Consider the following 20,887-nt stretch of genomic DNA (forward strand, 5'->3'; position numbering starts at 1 on the left):
CTGAGTGGCCAAGTTCCTTATCTACATGTGATGAGAGGCAGACGGGATTCAAGGCTGTTTGATTCCAAAGCCCGTGCCTATTCAGTACCCAAATAGTCATATTTTCAGATTTTAAAAGAAAAGTATGCTCTTGATTGGAAAACAGTTCCAAATATTGACACAGGGCTGAGAAGTTTCTCTGATAAAGAGTATAAAATAAAAACTGAAAGCCAGCTAGTGTGAAAAGTTGGCTGAAGTATCTTTTAAATAAATTGAACTTAGGTTATGTGAAAATTGTTGCTTTCTAGAGTTACTCTATAAGAGTTTTCCAGAGAAGTATCTCTGTAATTCAGTATTAGTTTAAGCTACAGTATTGTGCTAAGCACACAATTTCAATTATGTTAAGAAACTTTAATGGGAATCATCAGCAAACACGTTTACAAATCTTTTTAATGCATATGACAGCTGAAGGAGAAATCTTCTAAATCACACGAATGCTTAATTAGATTTGGTTCAATTACATTTCATTGACTTTTATACAGAATACCTGTGACATGCTTCAGAGTTTTCATTTGGCAAACCACAAATAAATCAAAGCAAATCAGAGGGGACCACGTGACAGAGAGCTGCTCACAATGGACCACAGAGGATAACACATATGGAAACCCAGAGAAATTCTGACAGATCCTGAACACAGACCATGCAAGAACACAACCAACATTCCGTGGAAAGACATTTATTGGTTTTAAAGTCTTTTCAGCATCATTGTTTTCCCCACGAGGACAACGCCTCTAGATTATGTGACCCGTGCATTCACCTCCTTTGAATAGTCAATATTTCTTTCCTATTTATTTTACGGCACATGCAATTCCACCCACCCTTTTGAGCATCACAGAATAGGACAACTGTGGTGATAGTTTGAAAGTTTCCAGTAGCCTATGGCATGTAGATTAGCATCCTACCATGGTGAAAATGGCGACAACGTTCATGAAAAAAAATCACTTCGGTAAAAAGGACAAGCAGGAAGTGAAACCAAGCATATCAGTTTACAACCGTTCTATTTTAGCTCAGTTAGTGTCATCACAAGTGATTGCCCAAGATCTAGAGATACAAAGTGATTGCATGTCTACAAAGCAGGACAGCCAATTTACCTCCCATAGAAGAAATGGGGAAGCACCTCCTTGTTTTAACTCTGCAGGACAAACAGGGTGAATCTGCAGTGGGAAGGAGTACAGGCTATTTATTTTCTCACCACATACTGCCTTCATGACCCAAGAGGACGACTTGGAACTAGACTCCTCAAGGTCCAGTCTACTATTTGTTTAGCGCTATTATGACCTTGTGATAAAATCTGGGTTACTTCTGGATCTACACTCTTTTCAAATACTCTGCCTTGATTATGTCTCTTTGGCCAGGCACACCTTGCTCCTGTGTTTCTTCTGGAACAGCGCTAACATTGCTTATTTCCTTCCCTATGACAACAGTATTTGGCTCTCCCAGTTTGTCGGTCACATACTGTAGGTCAGATGGGCCCTGGGATTGAGTGATATTCAATACTATGTGAACTGGAGGCTGCAAAAATCAGACGGATAAGATAGAACATAGCATCATAGCATAAAGTTAAGGAATGAAGCTGTATTTTATTTTAATGTCTTTGGAGGGAAAAAAAAAGGGTTGATTGTGACCACATGGACAGAGCTCTAAGCCCCTCGCCATGGCTTCCCAAAACAGTAGGGAGCGGAAACTGCCCTTTGCACCAAGTTGCTTTCAACGCAGAGTGGATGACTTTGGGTGAGTCCCAGCCAGCTTGGAAGACCTGTGGTTCTTCTGACCCAACAGTGGGCTAAAAGGTGTGCACTTGGATGTGGTCCATGTGAATTGCCAAATGGTCCCTAGGAAGCACCAAAAAGGACCAGAAAGCACCACCCAGACAGTGGGCTTATCTTCACCTCTCCAGTTGACTTTGGAAAAGCCACTCAACCTCTCTGGGTTTATGGCCTCCACTGTAGGGTGTATAAAGTTAGACTAAATGTCTCCTAGATTCAATGGGTCTGCCCTCACTGAAGTTGGGAAGCAGCCCTGCTTCTCTAGAAAGAAAATTCCATGAAAATTCTGCATGCTTTTAGGAGGGTTCAGATAAAACACGGAAAATCCAGTTCTTAGGAAAGGGGCCAGCCCCACAAGCCATGTTAGGCTGTGGGGTTGGACTCTGTCCTGCCTCCTGAAATCAGATCTACAGACAGGGTCCCTGCAGGGGAGAAGTGACAAGTGGCTGCCCAGTTCCCCCCTCCAGGGCCAGTGTGGATGGAGACCGTGCCCAACCCCTGTCCTTCCCGCTCCCCCAGCCATAGCTTAAACCTGACTCACTCTGAAATCTTCCCTAGTTATCAGTCAGGAAGCCTCTGGCCTTGCACCACGTGGACAACTGCTGCAATGCAATTTAGCATTTAGCTATCTGTGTGTTATTCTTGTCTTATGAGTTTCTCCAGGAGGGAGCCGTGTCTTTAACTTCTACATTCCCTGTATCTGAGTGGGTAGAGAGATGCTAAGTTTGGTTGATTGACTTAAAGTAAGGGATTGGGAACAGAGAGCCAGTGTAGGGTTATAAGATAATTGTATTTGAACCACTGTAATTGCTCAGTCTGAGTCTCTATCCAAGTGTGTTCTAGTGAAATCCTGTTGTTATTATAATTTTCCCATACTGTAAAAATGACACATAAAGTTCATATGACAATTTTTGGTTCCCAAGCACTTTCCCTCATTGTTTAAGTCAATTCTCACGCCAACCTGGTAGGAGTTTACGGCCGAGGAAATTGGGGCTCAAGCAGGTGACGTGACTTGCCAGTGTCACACAGACACTGTGGGCATTTGTCTTTCTCTACCGGGTCTTTCTCACGAGGCCACAGATTTTCCTCTCATGAGATAAGGCTGAGTTGTGAAAAATGGAGTAAACTTGGGGGCTGAAAAACCGAGGCCTATTTTTTTTCTGAGTAGTGAATTTTAGATACTGTGCGTCTTCCAGGGACTGTGTGTGTGTGTGTGAGTGAGTGTGGGACCTTACTGCTCACAGAGAACTTCCCAAGCAGAAGTAATTCTTGATCTTTATGAAGCCGATGTGCCACAGGCAGTCCCACGCACAGCCCTTGGCCCGCTGCCGAGGGGACACCCAGGAGTAAGGGCAGTCAGTCCAGGAAAACTGCTGAACGGAAAGGAGGCACATGTGAGCTTGTACGTTCTCCTGCCCTTGGTTCTGTGGCGACTGGCTGGATTCAAGTTCCTTCCATAAGCGGGCTTGTGGAGCTGGTGGGCCGTGAACATCTGCAGGCCCGTCCAATTGCTCCCCTGCTGCTGGCCTGGAGAGGGATGGATTTCTTGGCCTGTGTGGGAATGTGAGCCCAGCAGGACCCACATGCGGGGTCATCGGGAGGGAAACTTCCATGGCCAGAGGGCTCTGCTGTTTGGCCAACACCGTCATGTTTTTCTCCAGCCCTCAGAAAGGGAGTTCTTGCTTCAGACTAAGAGTCAAAGCAATAGTTGAATTTTAAATTCTTCTCTGCTGCTTTTAAAATAAGAAAGTCTTATGAATTTCAGTGAAAAATAATATTTCTTTTACCAAAGAGTATTTTTTCTATGACTTCCAGTTTCTAAAAAACCTATTGGAAATGCCATGGAAAAAAAGTCAAGTTTAGGGTGTACAGAGAGGTTGAAATTGAGCCAATGGTCTCCCTCCCCCTTGCTGTTGGCAGTAATCTCTCCCACCCTTAGGTTATAAGTCACCTCCTGGCTACACCTGAACCAACTGTGGCCAAGCTCTTCAATCAGCTAATATGCAGTGCTGAAGTGACCCAGCTGTGGGTATATAGACATATGTCCAAATATATACATACATTCCTAAAAGAAAGTTGTTTTCATTTCAAAATTTGGAAGAGGAAACTATCTGGAAAGAAAGAAACTCAGGTGCTCTGCCTTGCCGGTGTTTCTGCCCTAGATCTACAATATCCACTGTGTAATTCCATTACAATCAGGAGCCCAGGGGCCCAAAGACCATGGGTTAAACGTCAGGTTTCCAGGATGGAGAATTCCGCTGTGGAGGATCAGGTGAATGGACACTTTAAGTTCATTGTCATCAAATTTCATGACTATTATTACTCACAGGGAACTTGAGCTGGAGGTCAGGCATTTTGGCCGCACAGAACTGCATGTGTATCTGGGGCACGTCGGAACATTGTAAAAAAAAAATAAAAGTAGCAATAAAGGGTAGATTTTAGAGGAATGACCAAACCTGCTGGGAGGAGCTGACCCCCGTCCTTTGAGGCGTGGTGTCTCAGATCTCTGATCACCTTGGTGAGTGAACCCAAAACTCTGAATACCCAAAATTGCCTGAAGAATTTAATACAATCAGCAAAGAAAATTCCCCTTCCTTCATAGTGGCAAAATATAATTGGCAACATCAGAGTTCGGCCAAACCATCCCTTAATGCTTCCAGTTAGTTTCTAATTGTCTCCCTGGTTGCTTCTGGGGGTGATTTTAACCCACTGGATTTTTGCAAAGACCATGGGTTCCTAAGACTCTTTTCCTGCACCTTGTTGCAGAATGCTGTCATGGTATTTGTAGTATTTGAAATATTAAATTCTGAAAATAGATTAAATATTTTAAATGGAAGGATAGCCCACAATGACTGGATTCAGGTATGCATGATTTTATTTAAAATGTGTCCAATAAGATTTTTCCGCTTGGAATGAACATTTTAACTTCTTTCCGCATATTATTATAAACAGTGTTTCCTCATTTCATGGTTTTTCTTAGAAAGTTCTAAGTAACTCAACAGAAGAGAAAAATGAAATTGTGGGGAGTTAGATAACAGAAATTTATATCCTAGCAAGGGTGCTCACGCATCCCAGCCTCGGGGACACACAAGTGACTACTGGGCCATGCAAATCATCGTACGGTCACTGGGTCTCCTTTGGCAGTTCTGGCATTCCCTGTCACGAGCACACAGAAGAAAGTGAGTAAGGTGACTTCAGTGAATGGGACATTGTCTTTTGCTTTTGGTGGTGGGTTGACCAGCAGAGAGAAGACAGGAACACAAATGTCGTAGGAGCATCTCAGGATATTGGAAGAGACTGTCCGCATCTCACCACCGTTGCTCTGAGCCCCAGGGAGGGCGCCCCTGGCATCTGCACCGTGTGTGCCCCATCATGGCCACAGCACGCCCGGCTTCACCCATGGGCATGGGCTGAGCTGTGGACAACACACACACACACTGCAGCGTCGGCATTGGGAGCACGGTTTAACCAAGTGGGCAGTTGCTGTTTTAAATCACTAGAACCTGGCAATATTAAATTTTTGTTTTCATGAGCCAAAGGTCATAGCACAAATGAGGTCTACATGTCATGACATGGGGCCACAGGAAGACACGTCTTCAAGTTATGTTGACCTGCCAGGGAGAGAAACAGAGATACAGAGCACAGCAGACATGTACTGGTGATGCAGGGCGTTCCTCTTACATATGAACGGCGCCTTTTACGTGTAAACGGGTCCAGAATGGGGCACTGAGTTTCCCGCCTGCTCTTTGGAGTTGCTGTCATGGAAAGAAGCTAAGGGCCAAAGGGATGGGGCGGGCGGAGGGGCAGGCGGGCTGGGGAATGTCACCATCTTGACGTTTGTTCTAAAGTGACTTAGAGATGATCATTCATTTATAATTGAAACCTAATCCCAAACAGCGTTGGCTCCCTCTTTCTCTCTGTAAACACATCTGGTCATAAATAACTTAAAAGTCTCCTTGGCATTCAGGATTCAGTTCCGGCTGGAGTGAAAAAGGATGAAGGATGCTCAGCGTGGAGGAGGAGATGTCGGGTATCTGTGTGTGTGCAGAGGCGGCTGAAGCGTCTAACGCACGTTGCAAACATCAGCCGTCAGAGACGGGCGGGGTGACCCAGCCGTACTTTTCATGAGTCTTCACCAAACTCTTAAAGGTAGCTTCGGCTTCCTTGCGACTGAAGGACTTTTTTGATTTGCCCGCTTTTCTACAGATCCGCCCCTGAGTGAGAGGAAAAGATAAAGCAGGTTAGAACCCATCAGCAATCCCAATTCCCACCCTCGTTGTTAAGAGCACACAAAGTGGCGGGCATTTCTGATGTCTGAATCGGTGTGATGAAAGGGGAGATATGGAACATCACAGCTTTGTTACCAAATGGACGGAGGGGTCCAGTGGCGGGCAAGCTTTTTGGGGAGAGAGAGACACGCGGGCCGCTGGCGTCCTCAGAACGAGCTCATCCCAGGATGCTGGAAGGCGGCCACTGCTCCAGGTCCCGCGCCCAAGCGGGAAGGACCAGCTTTATCAAAAGAGCATCGATGCAAAACGGAGCCCATTATCCCGGAGGCAAAATGCTGTTCTAACTTCCCTTCCCTCCCACCACAGAATGCCTTTAATGATAACTTAGAGATACATGTTTATGTATAGACGTGTATATTTATAGATTCACACACACACTTTACAACTCCAACTTTTTATGTTAAAGCTCAGCAGCAATGAATGACTTTCTTGTAATTCATGCCATAAGGGAACCAGTTCCTGAGAAGATGGTAGGGCCATTTCCGCGGAGGCGGAAGCCTGTCCTCGAGTCCCCAGCGAGGGGTCCAGGGGAGGCCAATGCTTCCTCACACAACCGCCGGTGGTAGGGGGGTGGTGCCAGGAGAGGTCCACTCCCCTCACAGTGACCAGCGATGCTCCGGTCTGAAGGACGGAGCCTTTGGGTCTGCAGAGACCAGAGGGTCTGCTTCATCTCAGGATGGACGCAAGCTCTGGACCATGAGCGAGAAGGGACCAGCAGACACCGCTGAGGTGGCCGTGTCTCAGGCCATCGCCACCCCTCCAGGGAGCCCTGGGGAATGCGGCACACTTGGCATCAGAGGGAATGGGCAGACAGAGGACCATGAGGGGCTGGGCGGAGCCGGACCCTCCATCAGATGAGTCGGCACCACTCTTACTGCTCCCGGCTCAGCCGCTCCCCACGCCGCCTCCTCACGGCCCATCAACAGAAACGCTCTCTTAGTCTCTCAGCTACAATTCCTCGCACTTGACTTCCCTTCACCCGTCCTGGAAGACTTGCTTGTCTTCCCGAGCAGCCCACGCGCGTGTTTTGTAGGTGGGATGGAAACACCCTGAGTTTCACCCACCAGCAAACGCGTGCACACCGTTCTCAGCAGTCTCCTGTTGTTTATGAACTTTCACTAACAATGCTCTCTGGACAGGCCCTCGGCATGTAATATTTTTGTTACAGCACACTGCGGGCATCTGCCATCTGTGTAAGGGGACCTGAACGGGACCTGGACCTCACCCCCAGGGCCTGGATGGGCTACACCACATACCTGTTCCCTTGTACAGAATTGAGGGCAGCAGCCACCCAGGTCTGTGTGGCCTGGGGACCAAGATCCTCCCATCTTGGGTCTCTCTGATAACCCACCCGTAACTCCCCTGGGAAGACGTCTTCATTCACGGGGGAAACGGCACTGGATCCCTACAAACTGGGAACGGGAGGCTGTTCCACATATTTAAATTCAGAGCTCATGGTTCCTTTTTAACATTTGTCTTTTCAACAGTGGAGACTCAGAGCAAAGCCCAGTTGGTGGTGGGGTTGGGGGGGGGGGCGGTGGCGAGTCAGAAACCCAGAGCTACTGCTTTGCTCTGGCTGCTCTGGACATCCCTCTGGCTGAGCTTTTCCATCTGCCAATCAAGGGCAAGACCACCGCTTCTAATTAGCTGCCTGGTGCACAAGAAATGAGCTGCTAAAGGGTGAAGGAAAACTGGAAAAGAAGACAGGAAACCACCATTTATTGGCTTACAGAAACTTCCCCCTGTCTCTCCTGCTTTGCTTAGGTGGTGTAGTTACACTTATAAAAAGGGACTATGAAAAGCTAATACATTTATAATCATCATTATGTGGGTCAAGATCAAAGTCCAACGTTACTTCATTAAACACAGGCGAATGTATCTTTGCAGGGATGTCGGCATCCATTTTTACATAAGTGGGAGCGAGTATCAAGGGCTATTGTTTTGTATAAAATGCAAATTCTAACCATCTCTACCATTCTTCTCTAGAATCCTGAAAATTTATGGTATGACTTGAGAATCCTGAACTAAAAGCAGCCAGAAAAATACAAGCTCACAGTCATCTTGGAATATTCCAACGCTCTTGGCATGGACATAGCCTTTGCTAATTCTTTGTGAAAGTCTCAATTGTTACGAAGAACAACAGATAACCCCCCAGATGAACAGACCCGTCTTTGTTGCCTCTTCTTCCCGAGAAGAGTGATGAACATAGAGCACCAGCGCTCAGTCAATTCAGCAGCCGGGAGACAGAGACCGTGTGTGGCACTCGGAGGGCTTAGCATCTTCACCGCGCTCAGCTGGCCACAAAGCACTCCCACCTCGCCCCGTCTTACACCCTCGTTGGCAGCTAACAAATATCTTTTCATAGATCACCTGTCCTCCTCTGATGGGCTGTTTAAGCATCACCCAGCGACACCCTGGGCTCAAAAACCAGGGCGGCTGTGCTCTTCTTGCTGAAATGCCTTTGAGGTGCCCACTGCACCAAGAAGGGGAGGGTCACTCTGTCCAACCCGGGCCTCTGATGGTCCAGGGCCATACTCATGTTGAACCAACTCCCATTCTTTTCTTTCTTTTTCTTTTTTGTTTTCTTGGCCACACCATGCAGCTTGCGGGATCTCAGTTCCCTGACCAGGGATTGAATCCAGGCCTCGGCAGTGAAAGTGCCGAATCCTAACCACTAGGGCACCAGGGAACTTCTTTATTTTTTTAATTGAAGTATAGCTGATTTACAATGTTGTGTTAGTTTCAGGTGTACAGCAAAGTGATTCAGTTTTTTATATATATATATATATATATATATATATATATATTCCCAGAATATGTGTATTATATATATATTCTTTTCCATTATAGGTTTACAAGATACTGAATATAGTTCCCTGTGCTGTACAGTAGGTCTTTGTTGATTATCTGTTTTATATATAGTAGTGTATATTTGTTAATCCCACACTCTTTATTTATCCCTCCCCCACCTTTCCCCTTTGGTATCCGTAAGTTTCTTTTCTAGGTCTGTGTGTCTGTTTCTGTTTTGGAAGTAAGTACATTTGTATCATTATTTTAGATTCCACATATATAAGTGATATCAGATATTTGTCTTTCTCTGTCTGACTTACTTCACTTAGAATGATAATCTCTAGGTCCATCCATGTTGCTGCAAATGGCAATATTTCATTTTTATGGCTGAGTAATATTCCATTGCATGTATATATATATATATATATATATATATATATCAATCACATCTTCTTTATACATTTGTCTGTCGATGGACACTTAGGTTGCTTCCATGTCTTGGTTTTCATAAATAATGCTGCTATGAACATTGGGGTGCATGTACGTTTCTGAATTGGTGTTTTCTCTGCATATATGCCCAGGAGTGGGATTGCTGGATTATACAGTAGCTCTATTTTTAGTTTCTTAAGGAACCTCCATACTGTTCTCCAGAGTGGCTGTACCAATTTACATTCCCACCAACAGTGCAGGAGGGTTCCCTTTTCTCCACACCCTCTCCAACATTTATGATTTGAAGACTTTTTTTTTTTTTTTTTTTTTTTTTTTTGCGGTACGTGGGCCTCTCACTGTTGTGGCCTCTCCCGTTGCGGAGCACAGGCTCCGGACGCGCAGGCTCAGCAGCCATGGCTCACGGGCCCAGCCGCTCCGCGGCATGTGGGATCTTCCCAGACCAGGGCACGAACCCGCGTCCCCTGCGTCGGCAGGCGGACTCCCAACCACTGCGCCGCCAGGGCAGCCCTAGCCTTTTCGATGATGGCCATTCTGACCGGTGTGAGGTGGTGCCTCACTGTAGTGTTCATTTGCTTTCCTCTAATGATTAGCGAGGTTGCAGCTCCGTTCTTCCTTCCCGGGTACAGTCTCCTAGAGTCTGGATTTTGGGGAAACCTTCAGCCTAACTCCTCTGACCCTCTGTATTTTCCTCTATAAATCAGGGACAAAACCCACTTTACAGCATCATGATGAATGTCAGATAAGATACTGAATTTGAAAACATTTTGAGAATTTTAAGGTGCGTACAACCAACTAAGAACAGTTTTTCTTATTTTCCTAACATTGATATTTCTCTCTTATCTATTTCCATGTAACTAATACTCAGAGAGTCTTTTCTGGAGATTTTCCTTCAAAATACTCTTGTTTTCCCTAAAATACCTATACTTGTATTTAATGCGAAAGGACCTGATGTGACAGTTTGCTTAGCCCACTGTGATAGCTCTGTGCAAGCATTAAGAGGTTAGAAAAGTAAACTCTCTCTCCTGATTACAATCAGTCTGTCTTGTTCCAGATTGCAAACGTAGGGTTATGTGCAACCATAGGATTCTGACCTAACAAACCTTAAAAATCTCAAAATCTCTCAGTAATATTGATGCCAAGCAATTCTAATGATAACACAGTTCTCTGGGGCTGCATCTGTCAAACAAAACCATTAGTTGGTGCTTTGGTTTGACCTTTTTTTTTTTTTTTGCTTATAGCTTTTTGGGGGAACCAATCACAATGATCAACATGAAAACATTTCCACACAGCTAACAAGCGACCCCAGACTCAGGTCCTCGGACAGGCCACCTGGTCTTATGTGGCTTTCATTACCCTGATGTGCACATTGAATTTCAGTCTGGCTCTGTCACTTCTTCACCTCTTGTTCATTCATTCATTTATTCATTCATTCACTCACTCAGTATGTTGGGTGCTGGGCTTAGAAAGACAAAATGGTCCTGGCTCCTGCCTGTAGGGCCTTAGAATCATTACGGGGAGAGAATCCGGCGTGTTGTCGCTGCTGAGACAGAAGGGGTATGTCGGGGTTTCTCAGCCCCCGTACTGTTGACAACATGGGCTGGATAATTCTTTGTCGTGGGGTGTTCTGTGCACCATAGGATGTTTAGCAGCATCCGTGGCCTCCACCCACTAGATGCTAGCAGCACCTCCTGAGCTATGACATCCAAACTGTCTCCAGATATCGCCAAATGTCCCCTCAGAGATAAAATCACTCCTGAATGAGAGCCACTGGTGTATGGAATAAAGACGGCCCAGAGCAAGGAGGAGATAGTCCATCTCTTCACCGCTACAAGTCCTCCCCGGGTTAGGAACTGTGCTGGTTACTGGGACTGCAGGGCTTTCTAAACTGGAAACGATTTCGGTCCTCATAGAACTTACAGCTCAGAGGGGAGGATGGATTCTACCTTGGGGGAGAGGAAAAGAGAAGGGGTAGTGTTTGTTGTCTGTGTGGTCAGAAAGATTTCCACATTTGAAGACACTTGAACTGAGCCTTGAAATACAGGTAGTAAATGTTTATCAGGTCATGGTGGGTGAAGATAAGTGGTCCAAAAGTGGTGGTTGAAATATGCAGCTGTATTCAGAGGAGGATGGGCAGACACTTGGTAAAGCTAGGGCACAGTGTGTGTGTGTGTGTGTGTGTGTGTGTGTGTGTGTGTGTGTGTGTGTGTGTGTGTGTGTTCGGTGGGTGTACAGAATTCAATAGACCTGACTTCAAATCCCTGCTCCAACACTTCCTGGCTGTGTGACCCTGGGTGAGTTACTTAACCTCTCTGAATCTCAACTTCCTCATCTGCAAAATAAGCATAGTCACAGGATTATATGACACTGAATTTTTATAGGGATTTAATACGTTAAAACGTATAAGATGCTTGGCACAGTGCCAGGCACATGATGAACACAATAAATGTGGATTTTTATTTTTGAAACTATCACAGAGGATCTCATCCTTATTCTCTGGCAAAGTTAGTTTCATTCTGCCCTCTTGGAAAACAAAAACACACACACACACACACACACACACACACAAAATTCTCTGTCTTTCGTGAGGATATCATGACTTGGCTTATTTGGTCACAAAAACATCTTCAGGCAAATCCAATATTTTGCATTGGATTTCATTTCCTGGGCTGAATTACAGAGCTGCTGCTACTTGTTTTTAAAGTCTTTGCAAGTGTAATTTTTAGTCTAAAAGCGCTCACACACCCTTACCCCTCTGACGCCGGTTTCAAGCATGTGTTGTGCTCAGTGTGGACTCCCTTCAGGACGCTGGCTGTGGAGGAGAAGCTCAGATGGGTCACACGCTCGGCTTGAGGAAAGCACAGGAACAAGCATCTTTGAAAGGAGGTCCGCTCGGAGAGACAGCAGTGATTTTGCCTCTCTTTTAAGGTCTGCTGTTCAAAGTAGATCAACTTACAAGTTCTGAAGGGCAGATAAAACTCTACAACGGTTGAGACTGCTTCCAAGAAACTCTTTCCCAAATCAAAACAATGACTCTGAAGCCACTGACCAGTGAGGGAGGGACTTCTGCTGGATCTCTCCAATGGAGCACCAAAGAGAAGCACTTGCGGGTGGAAATGCATTGATATGATTCTGCAGCCCTTACCATAGGTCTGAGAACGTGTGTATGTGTGTATATGCTTCTGTGCATGCATGTTCACATGTGCGCATACCAGTGTGCATATGCATGTGTGTGTTTGTATGTACACGAGCATTCACATGTGCGTTTGTATGTGCACACGTGTGTGTGTGTGTGACTGTAGTGTTGGGAGAGATGTGAGGGTCCTTGCAGTGACTGGAACCCAAGAGTAACCTTCCCGAGGGAAGCCCCGGGCCTCATACGTCAAATAGGAGGACGGTGAGTTTACAGGGGGGAGACCTGCTGCCTGTCAGGGGTCCCACCCAGCACCAGCCGAAGTGGGGAGAAGAGGCTGCTGAAAGGGCAGGGAGTGGGGGGCAGAATGGCGCGGTGGGGACACGCCGTCAACGAGCTGGTGTTGGGTTTCGACGTGAAACTCCCTGAATCCCCACGTGGCCTCTGCCCACAAGTGCGATGGCATCTGGTCCACGTCTGGTCACGTCTGCTGATGTGCTGCAGTGGTGTGGCCGCTTTCACACGTAGTATCTCATTAAACTCCCACAGACAACACTCCACTTGAGCTTGATCATCAGGGCTGGTCAGGAAAGTGGGCTTCCACTGATCAACTTCATCCCCCCAAGCACAGCTGCCTCCTCCAGACCACCAGGTGATGACCGGAGGCCCCTTGAGGTCGAAGTACCAGGGAAAGATGCCTCATGGCCAGGCTCGCAGGAGGCACGGAACCCGCCAGGGAAAGGGCTTTGCTAGTGGGGGTGGGAGGGGCTTGGCGGGCTCCCTCCAGTCAATCAGTGTGTCCAAAGACACAGAGGCTCAGCCCTTCCCTGCGTCCCATCCCTCTGCTGGGCATTCAGGTCCCTGTGCCCTCCTTGGGTTTTAAGCAGAAGCTCATGTTTCTATTTGCTTCCATTATTTCGACATCCTATAGCAAAGTTATTTAACGCCATCCCCTCACCCCACCCTAGCTATTTGTAATTTAGTTCCAGATCTTGTTTTTTTTTTTTTTTAAGATTTTCTTTTTTGATGTGCACAATTTTTAAAGTCTTTATTGCATTTGTTACAATATTGCTTCTGTTTTCTGTTTTGGTTTTTTGGCCACGAGGCTTGTGGGATCTAGGCTTCCCGACCAGGGATCGAACCTGCACCCCCTGCATTGGAAGGTGAAGTCTTAACCACTGGATTGCCAGGGAAGTCTCCCATATTTTGTTGATAAGACCTTTTGTGAGATACAAAAAACTAAAAATAGAACTACCATATGACCCAGCAAATCCACTCCTGGGTGTATATCTGAAAAAAACCCCAAAACTTTAATTCAAAAATATATATGCACCCCAAATGTTCATAGCAGCATTATTTACAATTGCTAAGATATGGAAGCAACCTAAGTGTCCATCAACAGATGAATGGATAAAGAAGATGTGGTACATATCTACAATGGAATACTACTCAGCCATAAAAAAGAATGAAATATTGCCATTTGCAGCAATGTGGATGTACTCGGAGAGCATTGTGCTAAATGAAATAAGTCAGACTGAGAAAGTTAAACACTGTATGATCTAAAAAATAAAACAAACTAGTGAATATAACAGAAAAGGAACAGACACAGATATAGAGAACAAACTAGTGGTTACCACTGTGGGGGGGAGGGCAAGAGAGGGGGAGGGGTTTAAGAGACACAAACTATTATGCATAAAATAAGCTACAAGGTACAATGCAGGGAATATAGCCAGTATTTTACAATAACTATAAATGGAGTATAACCTTTAAAATTGTGAATCACTATAATGACCACCCGTAACACATAATACTGTACCTCAACTATACTTCAATTAAAAAAATAAAACTTCTACATCCTCGTCACAAAATGTTGTAAGGATTCTACTATATATTAAAGGTCTTATTTTTATAATATAAATCACAAAAAAAAGACTGTAAGGCAGATTCTAGAAATTGTCAACTCAAAATATTCACCTCAGAAACAAAAAGCTAAGTTTATCTTCCTGGAAGTTACACCTTGAGGACACAAGGTCTGTTTTATAATTCTGACATTGGGCACTAATTCACAGTCACACACATAAAGGCTATTAGAAAAGCAAGTTTCAAGACAGACCACTAGAACATTCCATAGGAACAAAAGGTGCTGGGGACAGGGCACTTGTGCTGAGCAGCTCTAGGGGCCGCACTGCCAGGTGGACAGAGTGGAGCCACTCTTGGGTGGTTTTAGGTGGGAAAGGCCAGGATCCTCCATTCAGGGACCAGGATGAAAGCTCTGTGCACGTGTGCACGTGGATATACCGTCTGCTGGAGAAAGGCGCTGCAGTTTCTCCCTAGCAGAAATGTTCTCACAGTGCATCGTGGGCTGCGTGTGTCCACCCGAGGCAGGCAGGGCGCCAGCAGGTGATGCTGTGTTTTGGAAAGATGCCTGAGTGAACCCCTGGGGACACCCAGAAGGAAGCTGTGATTCTCTGCCCATCAGGACACAACCTTTCACTGCACACACGTCCAGGGGCGTCACCCTTGTGGTTGACCCATCCTTAAAGACACGCTTGGGTCTATCAAAGTCGTCGACACGGAAGGGACTGTACCCAAGAGGTTAAATGCTTATTTTCTCCTACGGATGCCAACAAGACTGTCTGACGTTACGACCTGTAGCCCAATTATGAGAAGGGAGGTGATGTGGCGGGCAGACCTGGGCCACAGCCGTGGGTGATAGGGTGGTCCCCACCGGGACTGGGGTAGACAAGCAGGGAAACATACAATATATCTCTGCAGAAGCGAGTGTTCTCTAGATCAGAGAGTCTCAGCCTGGGCACTACTGGCAACTGGGGATGGATCATTCTTGGTAGTGGGGCTGTCCTATGCATTGTAGGAGGTCTAGCAGCATCTCTGGCCTCTAACCATTGCATGCAATAGCGGCCCTGTGCCAGATGTAATAACCACAAATGCCTCCACATACCGCCAAGTGTCCCCAAGGGTCGGGGCAGAATCGCTTCCCGTTGAGATAGCCTGCTCTAGTCTATGCAAGGAGCGTGCTGTGCGGGGTGCAGATGGAGCGCCAAACCTGGCCTGGGGGGCCAGGCAGGGGAGACTTCCTGGAGGAGGCGGTTCAGGAGCTGGACTCAAGGACGAGTGGAGTGATCCATCCAGGACACAGGGAGGGAGACGGGGGAGCACGGGGAATACGTGTCCAGGTGCTCCCGGGAGGACAGAGACGGAGCAGGCAGGGATGGGAGGTGGGTTAGTTCCTGGGGCTGCCGTAACCGAGGGCCATACTGGCTGCCTTAAAAGGACAGAAATTAATTTTCTCTCAGTTCTAGAGGGCAGAAGTCCAAAACCGAGGTGTGGGCAGGGCTGATCCGGGAGGCTCCAGGGAACAATCTGTCCCATGCCTCCCCCGGCTTCTGGTGGTTTGTTGTCAATCACAGGCGTCCGTGGGTTTGTGGACGCATCACCCCGATCTCTGCCTTCAGGTCATGTGACCGTCTCCCTATGCATCTCTCTGTCTCTGTGTCACCCTTTCTCTTCTTACCAGGACACTCACTGGTCATGGCATTAGGGCCCATCCTGACCCAGGATGATCTCTTCTTTACTTCTGCAAAGACCTTGTGTCCAAATAAGGACACGTTCAAGGTTGGGGGGGGCGGGGGAGGGAGGGGATGGACTTCAATATACCTTTGGGGCACAACTGTCCCCACTGTAGGAGGTAAGGCTGACAGAAAGGTCAGCACCTGCATCTCTCCTGGAGGGGACAGAGTGCAGGGTCCGGGTTTCCTCTGGGATGGGTCACTTGGGAGGTGGGTGGCCGTCAAGTACGGGGTGGGGGCCAGCTGCCTTATTGCCACCGCCCAGAGAAGATGGGCAAGGGCCTGGCCCGGGACAGAGGCAACTCGCAGGGAGGGAAAGGGGCTGAGAGCAGCCGGGCGACGCCTGCAGGACTGGGAGGGATCTGTCGTTGAGGGAAGGAAGCAAGTTTCTGACCCTGGAGGAAACAGGGTTCCAGGGTAAGATACGAGCCCTTGGGAGCAGGTGGGAGGTGAGGCAAGAGGAGAAGCAGGAAGCGGAGGGCTTAGCAGCTGGACCCAGCAAGGGGACCTCGGGGAGGCGGGCACAGATGGCGGTCCACGAAGGGTGCCTGCGAGCGCCCGAAGAGCATCTGTGGTCCAGCCCTCAGGAAGAAACAGTCACCTCAGAAGTGTGGTGCTCCCTTGATTCATAATAAAATCAGAACTTTAAAAACTCTTCTCGACCTTATTTTTTAGCAATCACTGCATGTTAAAAAAACATCTGGTTCTTTGGAAAAGTGCAGCTTAGCTATCAGAAAGTCCCAAAAGAGCAACCTGTATTTCCCACAGATTAGTAAGTGCCTGCCACGGAACAGACCTCGTGCGGGTTGCTGGAGACACCAGGTGAGGCCAGGTGAGGGAGATGTCCAGGGCTTGGCCTGGGCCTCGTGGGCAGCAGCCGTGGGAATGCATGAAGGAGTAAACACATGAGTGCCACGGGCCAGACTCGCGTTCCCTCCCCGGCAGGACCACAGGCCATCTTTCCACAGCACTGACGCTCATCTGGGTGAAGGATAAGAATAATGCCCAGGATGCAAAGCCACTGCAGTCAGGAAGGAATATTTCCCTGGTGGAACATTCTAGAATTGTCCATTGAGAAACCTTATGGAAGGACAGACTCTCTGTGACAGTCTCTAAAATAGCTTCCCAATTATTAGGCGATAAATGTCCTCAGATATTTCCTTTTGATTTTTGTGAACCTCTCAGGATGACAAAGTCAGCATCAGTTTTATATAACCTGGATAATATTAATATTTAATAGAAATTAAAGTGAAACCACATTATTTAACCCAGTAGTCCCCCTTAGACACCGTTTCACCTTGTGTGATTTCAGTTACCCTTGGTTGACCATGGTCCAAAAATATTAAATGGAAAATTCCAGAAATAAACAATTCATGAGATTTAAATTGCACACTGTTTTGAATAGTGAGATGAAATCTCACGCTCAGGCAGATCTTGGAGATATTTCAGGTTTGGTTCCAGACCGTCACAATAAAGCAAATATCGCAGTAAAGACAGTCACACAGATGTTCTGGTTTCCCAGTGCGTATAAATGTTATGTTTACACCACACTATAGCATATTAAGTGCGCAACAGCACTGTGTCTAAAAAACAATTTAAAAACAGCATTAATTAAAAAATAATGTTGTTGACAAAGAATGGCACTGATAGACTTGCTTGATGCCGGGTTGCCACAAACCTTCAATTTGTAAAAGACACATCTATGAATTGCAATAAAATGAAGTGTGCCTGTCCCACTCCATCTTACCTGGGACGTAAGTCATCCCTTTGTCCAGCATCTCCACATAGTACATGGGAAAAAACATAGTATATGGATTTGGTACTACCCGCGGTTTCAGGCATCCAATGGGTGCCTTGGAATGTAATCCCCTGCAGATACGAAGGGACAACTTCATTATCACTAAAAAATCCTCAAGCCACTGGCAGCATCAAAGGCATACCTCATGGATACTTTTGATTCTTGCAAAACATAAGCATCTCTTTCTTCTACACTTTAAAGAAAGTTCTAGCAATTATGGAATCTGTTTTAAGACAGATTATATTTTCTTGGAAGAAGCAAACAGGGGAGAAGGAACTTTTTGCTAAAACTTTAAACTGTATCAGATAATCATTTCGAAATTATGTTTTCTGGAGATTCCACTAATACTTCTGCTTAAGTGGCTGGGTCCCAGTGGGTTTCACTAGCTGTGTAGGGACACAGGCAGTGGCAGCTGGACGTACTCTTTAAAGGCAATCTTGGTGGTGGTGTCTCGTCCTTGCCGTGTGCTGGGCAGTGTTCTCAGGATTGGGCTCGAACAGACTCCTTAAACCCTCTCTGGAGCCCCGCCAGGTGGGCTCCGCTACCGTCAACCCTGATTTATAGATGAGGAGACAGGCACAGACAAGCCAATCACGTGCTCGAAGCCACACAGGATCCCCACGCAGGACCGGAGGCCATGCCCTGAACCCCAAAGCCAGGTCGCCTCTCAGAACATGGAGAAGTTTCGCAGGTGTCAGCGAGAGAACAAGATACCAACCCTCCGCTGCAGAGAACGCTGCCCGGCCTGGCCTTCCCTCATTGGATGTGGGCCCCGGGGTCACTGAACCCCTCTATCCCTCTGCACCGCAGCCTCCTTTCAACGTGGAGCTCCGGGCCTCCATCCCACGTGGAAACCCCGAGCCGTTCAGCACCAAATCTGCCTTCACCACCAAAAGCCTGGTCCTCCAGCCACAGTCGTGTGGACCTCGGGCCCCTGCCCAGCTCTGGGGGCCTCGCTCAGCGAGGCCTCCCTCACCCACACGCCCTGTTCCCTGGGACGCCGGCCACCTGTGGTTTCCATTTGCTGCGCACAGGACGTAGGCAGAGCTGCTGGCCACAGGCCGAGCGGAGGGCGGCGTGTTCCATTCTCGAGGTTGAAGTGCCTGTTTAACACAACACAACCACAGCTTCCAGATTTTCTACTTGCGAGCTGAGTCCGGCCGCCGGCATGTGGCGCTCTAGAAAAGCTCCCGAGTGCGCCCTCTGCCTTGCCGGGCAATCCCCACGGGGGCAGCTCATCATGGGCGCGCTTCCCCTGCTGGCTCCACTGACAAGCACGCGGTCGCTTAGCAGCCTTCTTACTGGGACAGCTCCATGTGTGCCCTGCACCTGGCGAGTGAACAGGGATCGGTGGTGTTCTCCTACCCAACTGGACTTCTCAGGTCAGAATCCAACCCTCTGTCCTACACAGGCAACCTTCCAAGGGCACCACGTTTTCCCTTCTGGGAACACATTTTGAGAAGGACGAGAATTGTGGTTCATCCCCCCAGCACCCCACTGGTTTTGGAGTCCACCTGTCCATTCCCTGCAGCCCCCTGTTCTGGGGGTGGGACCCCACTGACTCCGCCTACGGCCACTCACCCACTGGGGCCCCATGACACGCGAGGCTGCCCCTGTTCCGCCACGTAGCCTTGATTTAAGGACCAGACACTGGGGATGCGGATCCTTCCTGCTGCTGCCTGGGGGAGATGCAAGAAGGGGTGCATGGGCTGGGGCGGGGGGGGCTTTGTTGGAGAGGCCGGGTCTTCCTTTATCCTGGGGTGGCCAGAGCTCACGGCTGCCAGCGGGAGGAGACACCCACTCCCCACACCTCGTGCCCCCGTGCCCTCCCGAGAGAAAGCGGCCGTGCTGACAAGGGCCGCTCACTCCTGCAGCTTCACCCCACATGCACAGGGCTGGGGGGAGAGAATCTGCTTCCAGCTGATGCCCTTCTGGGGGGTCTGCTGTTGATTTTATGACCCTCAGTAAACCAGGTGACCTGGACACTCTCGTTACCCACTCCCGTCGACGGAAGCAATTCTGTGTGAGCACAGACAGTAGTTACGGCCATGCCATCGGTGGGAAGTCCAGAGAAATAAAGGAGACTGAGACTGTCACTAGGAAAGGTGACAAGAATCAGCTCAGGGAATTAACCTGTCAAAACAGAGGGCAGCCGCCTTCTGCCCTCGGCCCTGCCAGCAGAAGCTTCAAGAGTTTGATGAAATAATCCCAAACTGTGTTGTTCTAGAGAAATTACATCAAGAAGTAACCCAAGACTCTCACAGGCAGCCAAGGTAACATATGCTTTCACTCCCGGGATGGCTTGATGGTTTCTAGTTTCAGGAGGCACGTCCGTCTTTGCGATTTATGGTGACATCTCCCAGCATCAATGTTTTCCACGAGCAATGTGACCTAGTGACAGAGAAAGTTCCCACCGCATGACACAGTTGGTGCAGGAACGTCAAAGTGCTAAAGGACATTCTGCCACATTAAAAAAATAAATGAGATTCTGGAATCACTGGAAGTCGCAAGAGGTATTTTCCAGAAAAACTCAAAGGTGAAAATGTGATGATTTGAGCACCAATTCTCTAATATATATTACTTTTGAGAAGAGTCTGTTTCTGCTGAAAAAGTACAGCAAGACAAAGACTCTGTGTGGATTACTTTATTCTCTGCTACTTTACTGATTTTCTGTAAAGGAGTGGTGTTCAGAGAGATGTGAAATTTCAGCTCTGCCCACTGGAGAGGCCTCATTCCTGCCCTTCACCTGGTTCTAGTAGGATGGGCACAAGAGGGCAGGGTCTGTGGTCAGCTTGGTTTTCTTTCTTGAAGCACTGGATAAAGATGGAAACGATTGTGATGGGACGTGGATGAAGCCTTGGACAATAGCCCTGAATGTGCAGTTTGTCTCTAAAGGGCCACACAGACTGGTCTCCAGTCCACAGGTCATGGTTCACACATGCCCTGTGCGGGGTCTCTGGAGTCCACACCTCAGCCTCCCCTTCCCTCCTGGATGCCGGTCACTTCCTGCTGGACACGTGCCGCAGGCCAGCCACTGC

The 20,887-nt window shown here is 47.7% G+C and overlaps 1 protein-coding gene across 1 annotated transcript in view; it reads right to left on the bottom strand.

Moving 5' to 3' along the window:
* Positions 1 to 5,887: 5,887 nt before the first annotated feature.
* UBE2QL1 (ubiquitin conjugating enzyme E2 QL1) overlaps positions 5,888 to 20,887 on the bottom strand; it is a gene marked incomplete at both ends in the record, with an annotated part of 43,654 nt that continues 28,654 nt past the window's right edge. The window contains one exon of the mRNA XM_082835845.1: positions 5,888 to 6,019. Coding sequence (XP_082691971.1) covers positions 5,888 to 6,019 — 132 coding nt within the window. The remainder of the gene's footprint in view (positions 6,020 to 20,887) is intronic.

The sequence above is a fragment of the Leucopleurus acutus genome, assembly GCF_964270905.1.
Source record: "Leucopleurus acutus genome assembly, chromosome: 3".
In the NCBI taxonomy this organism is placed as follows: domain Eukaryota; kingdom Metazoa; phylum Chordata; class Mammalia; order Artiodactyla; family Delphinidae; genus Leucopleurus; species Leucopleurus acutus.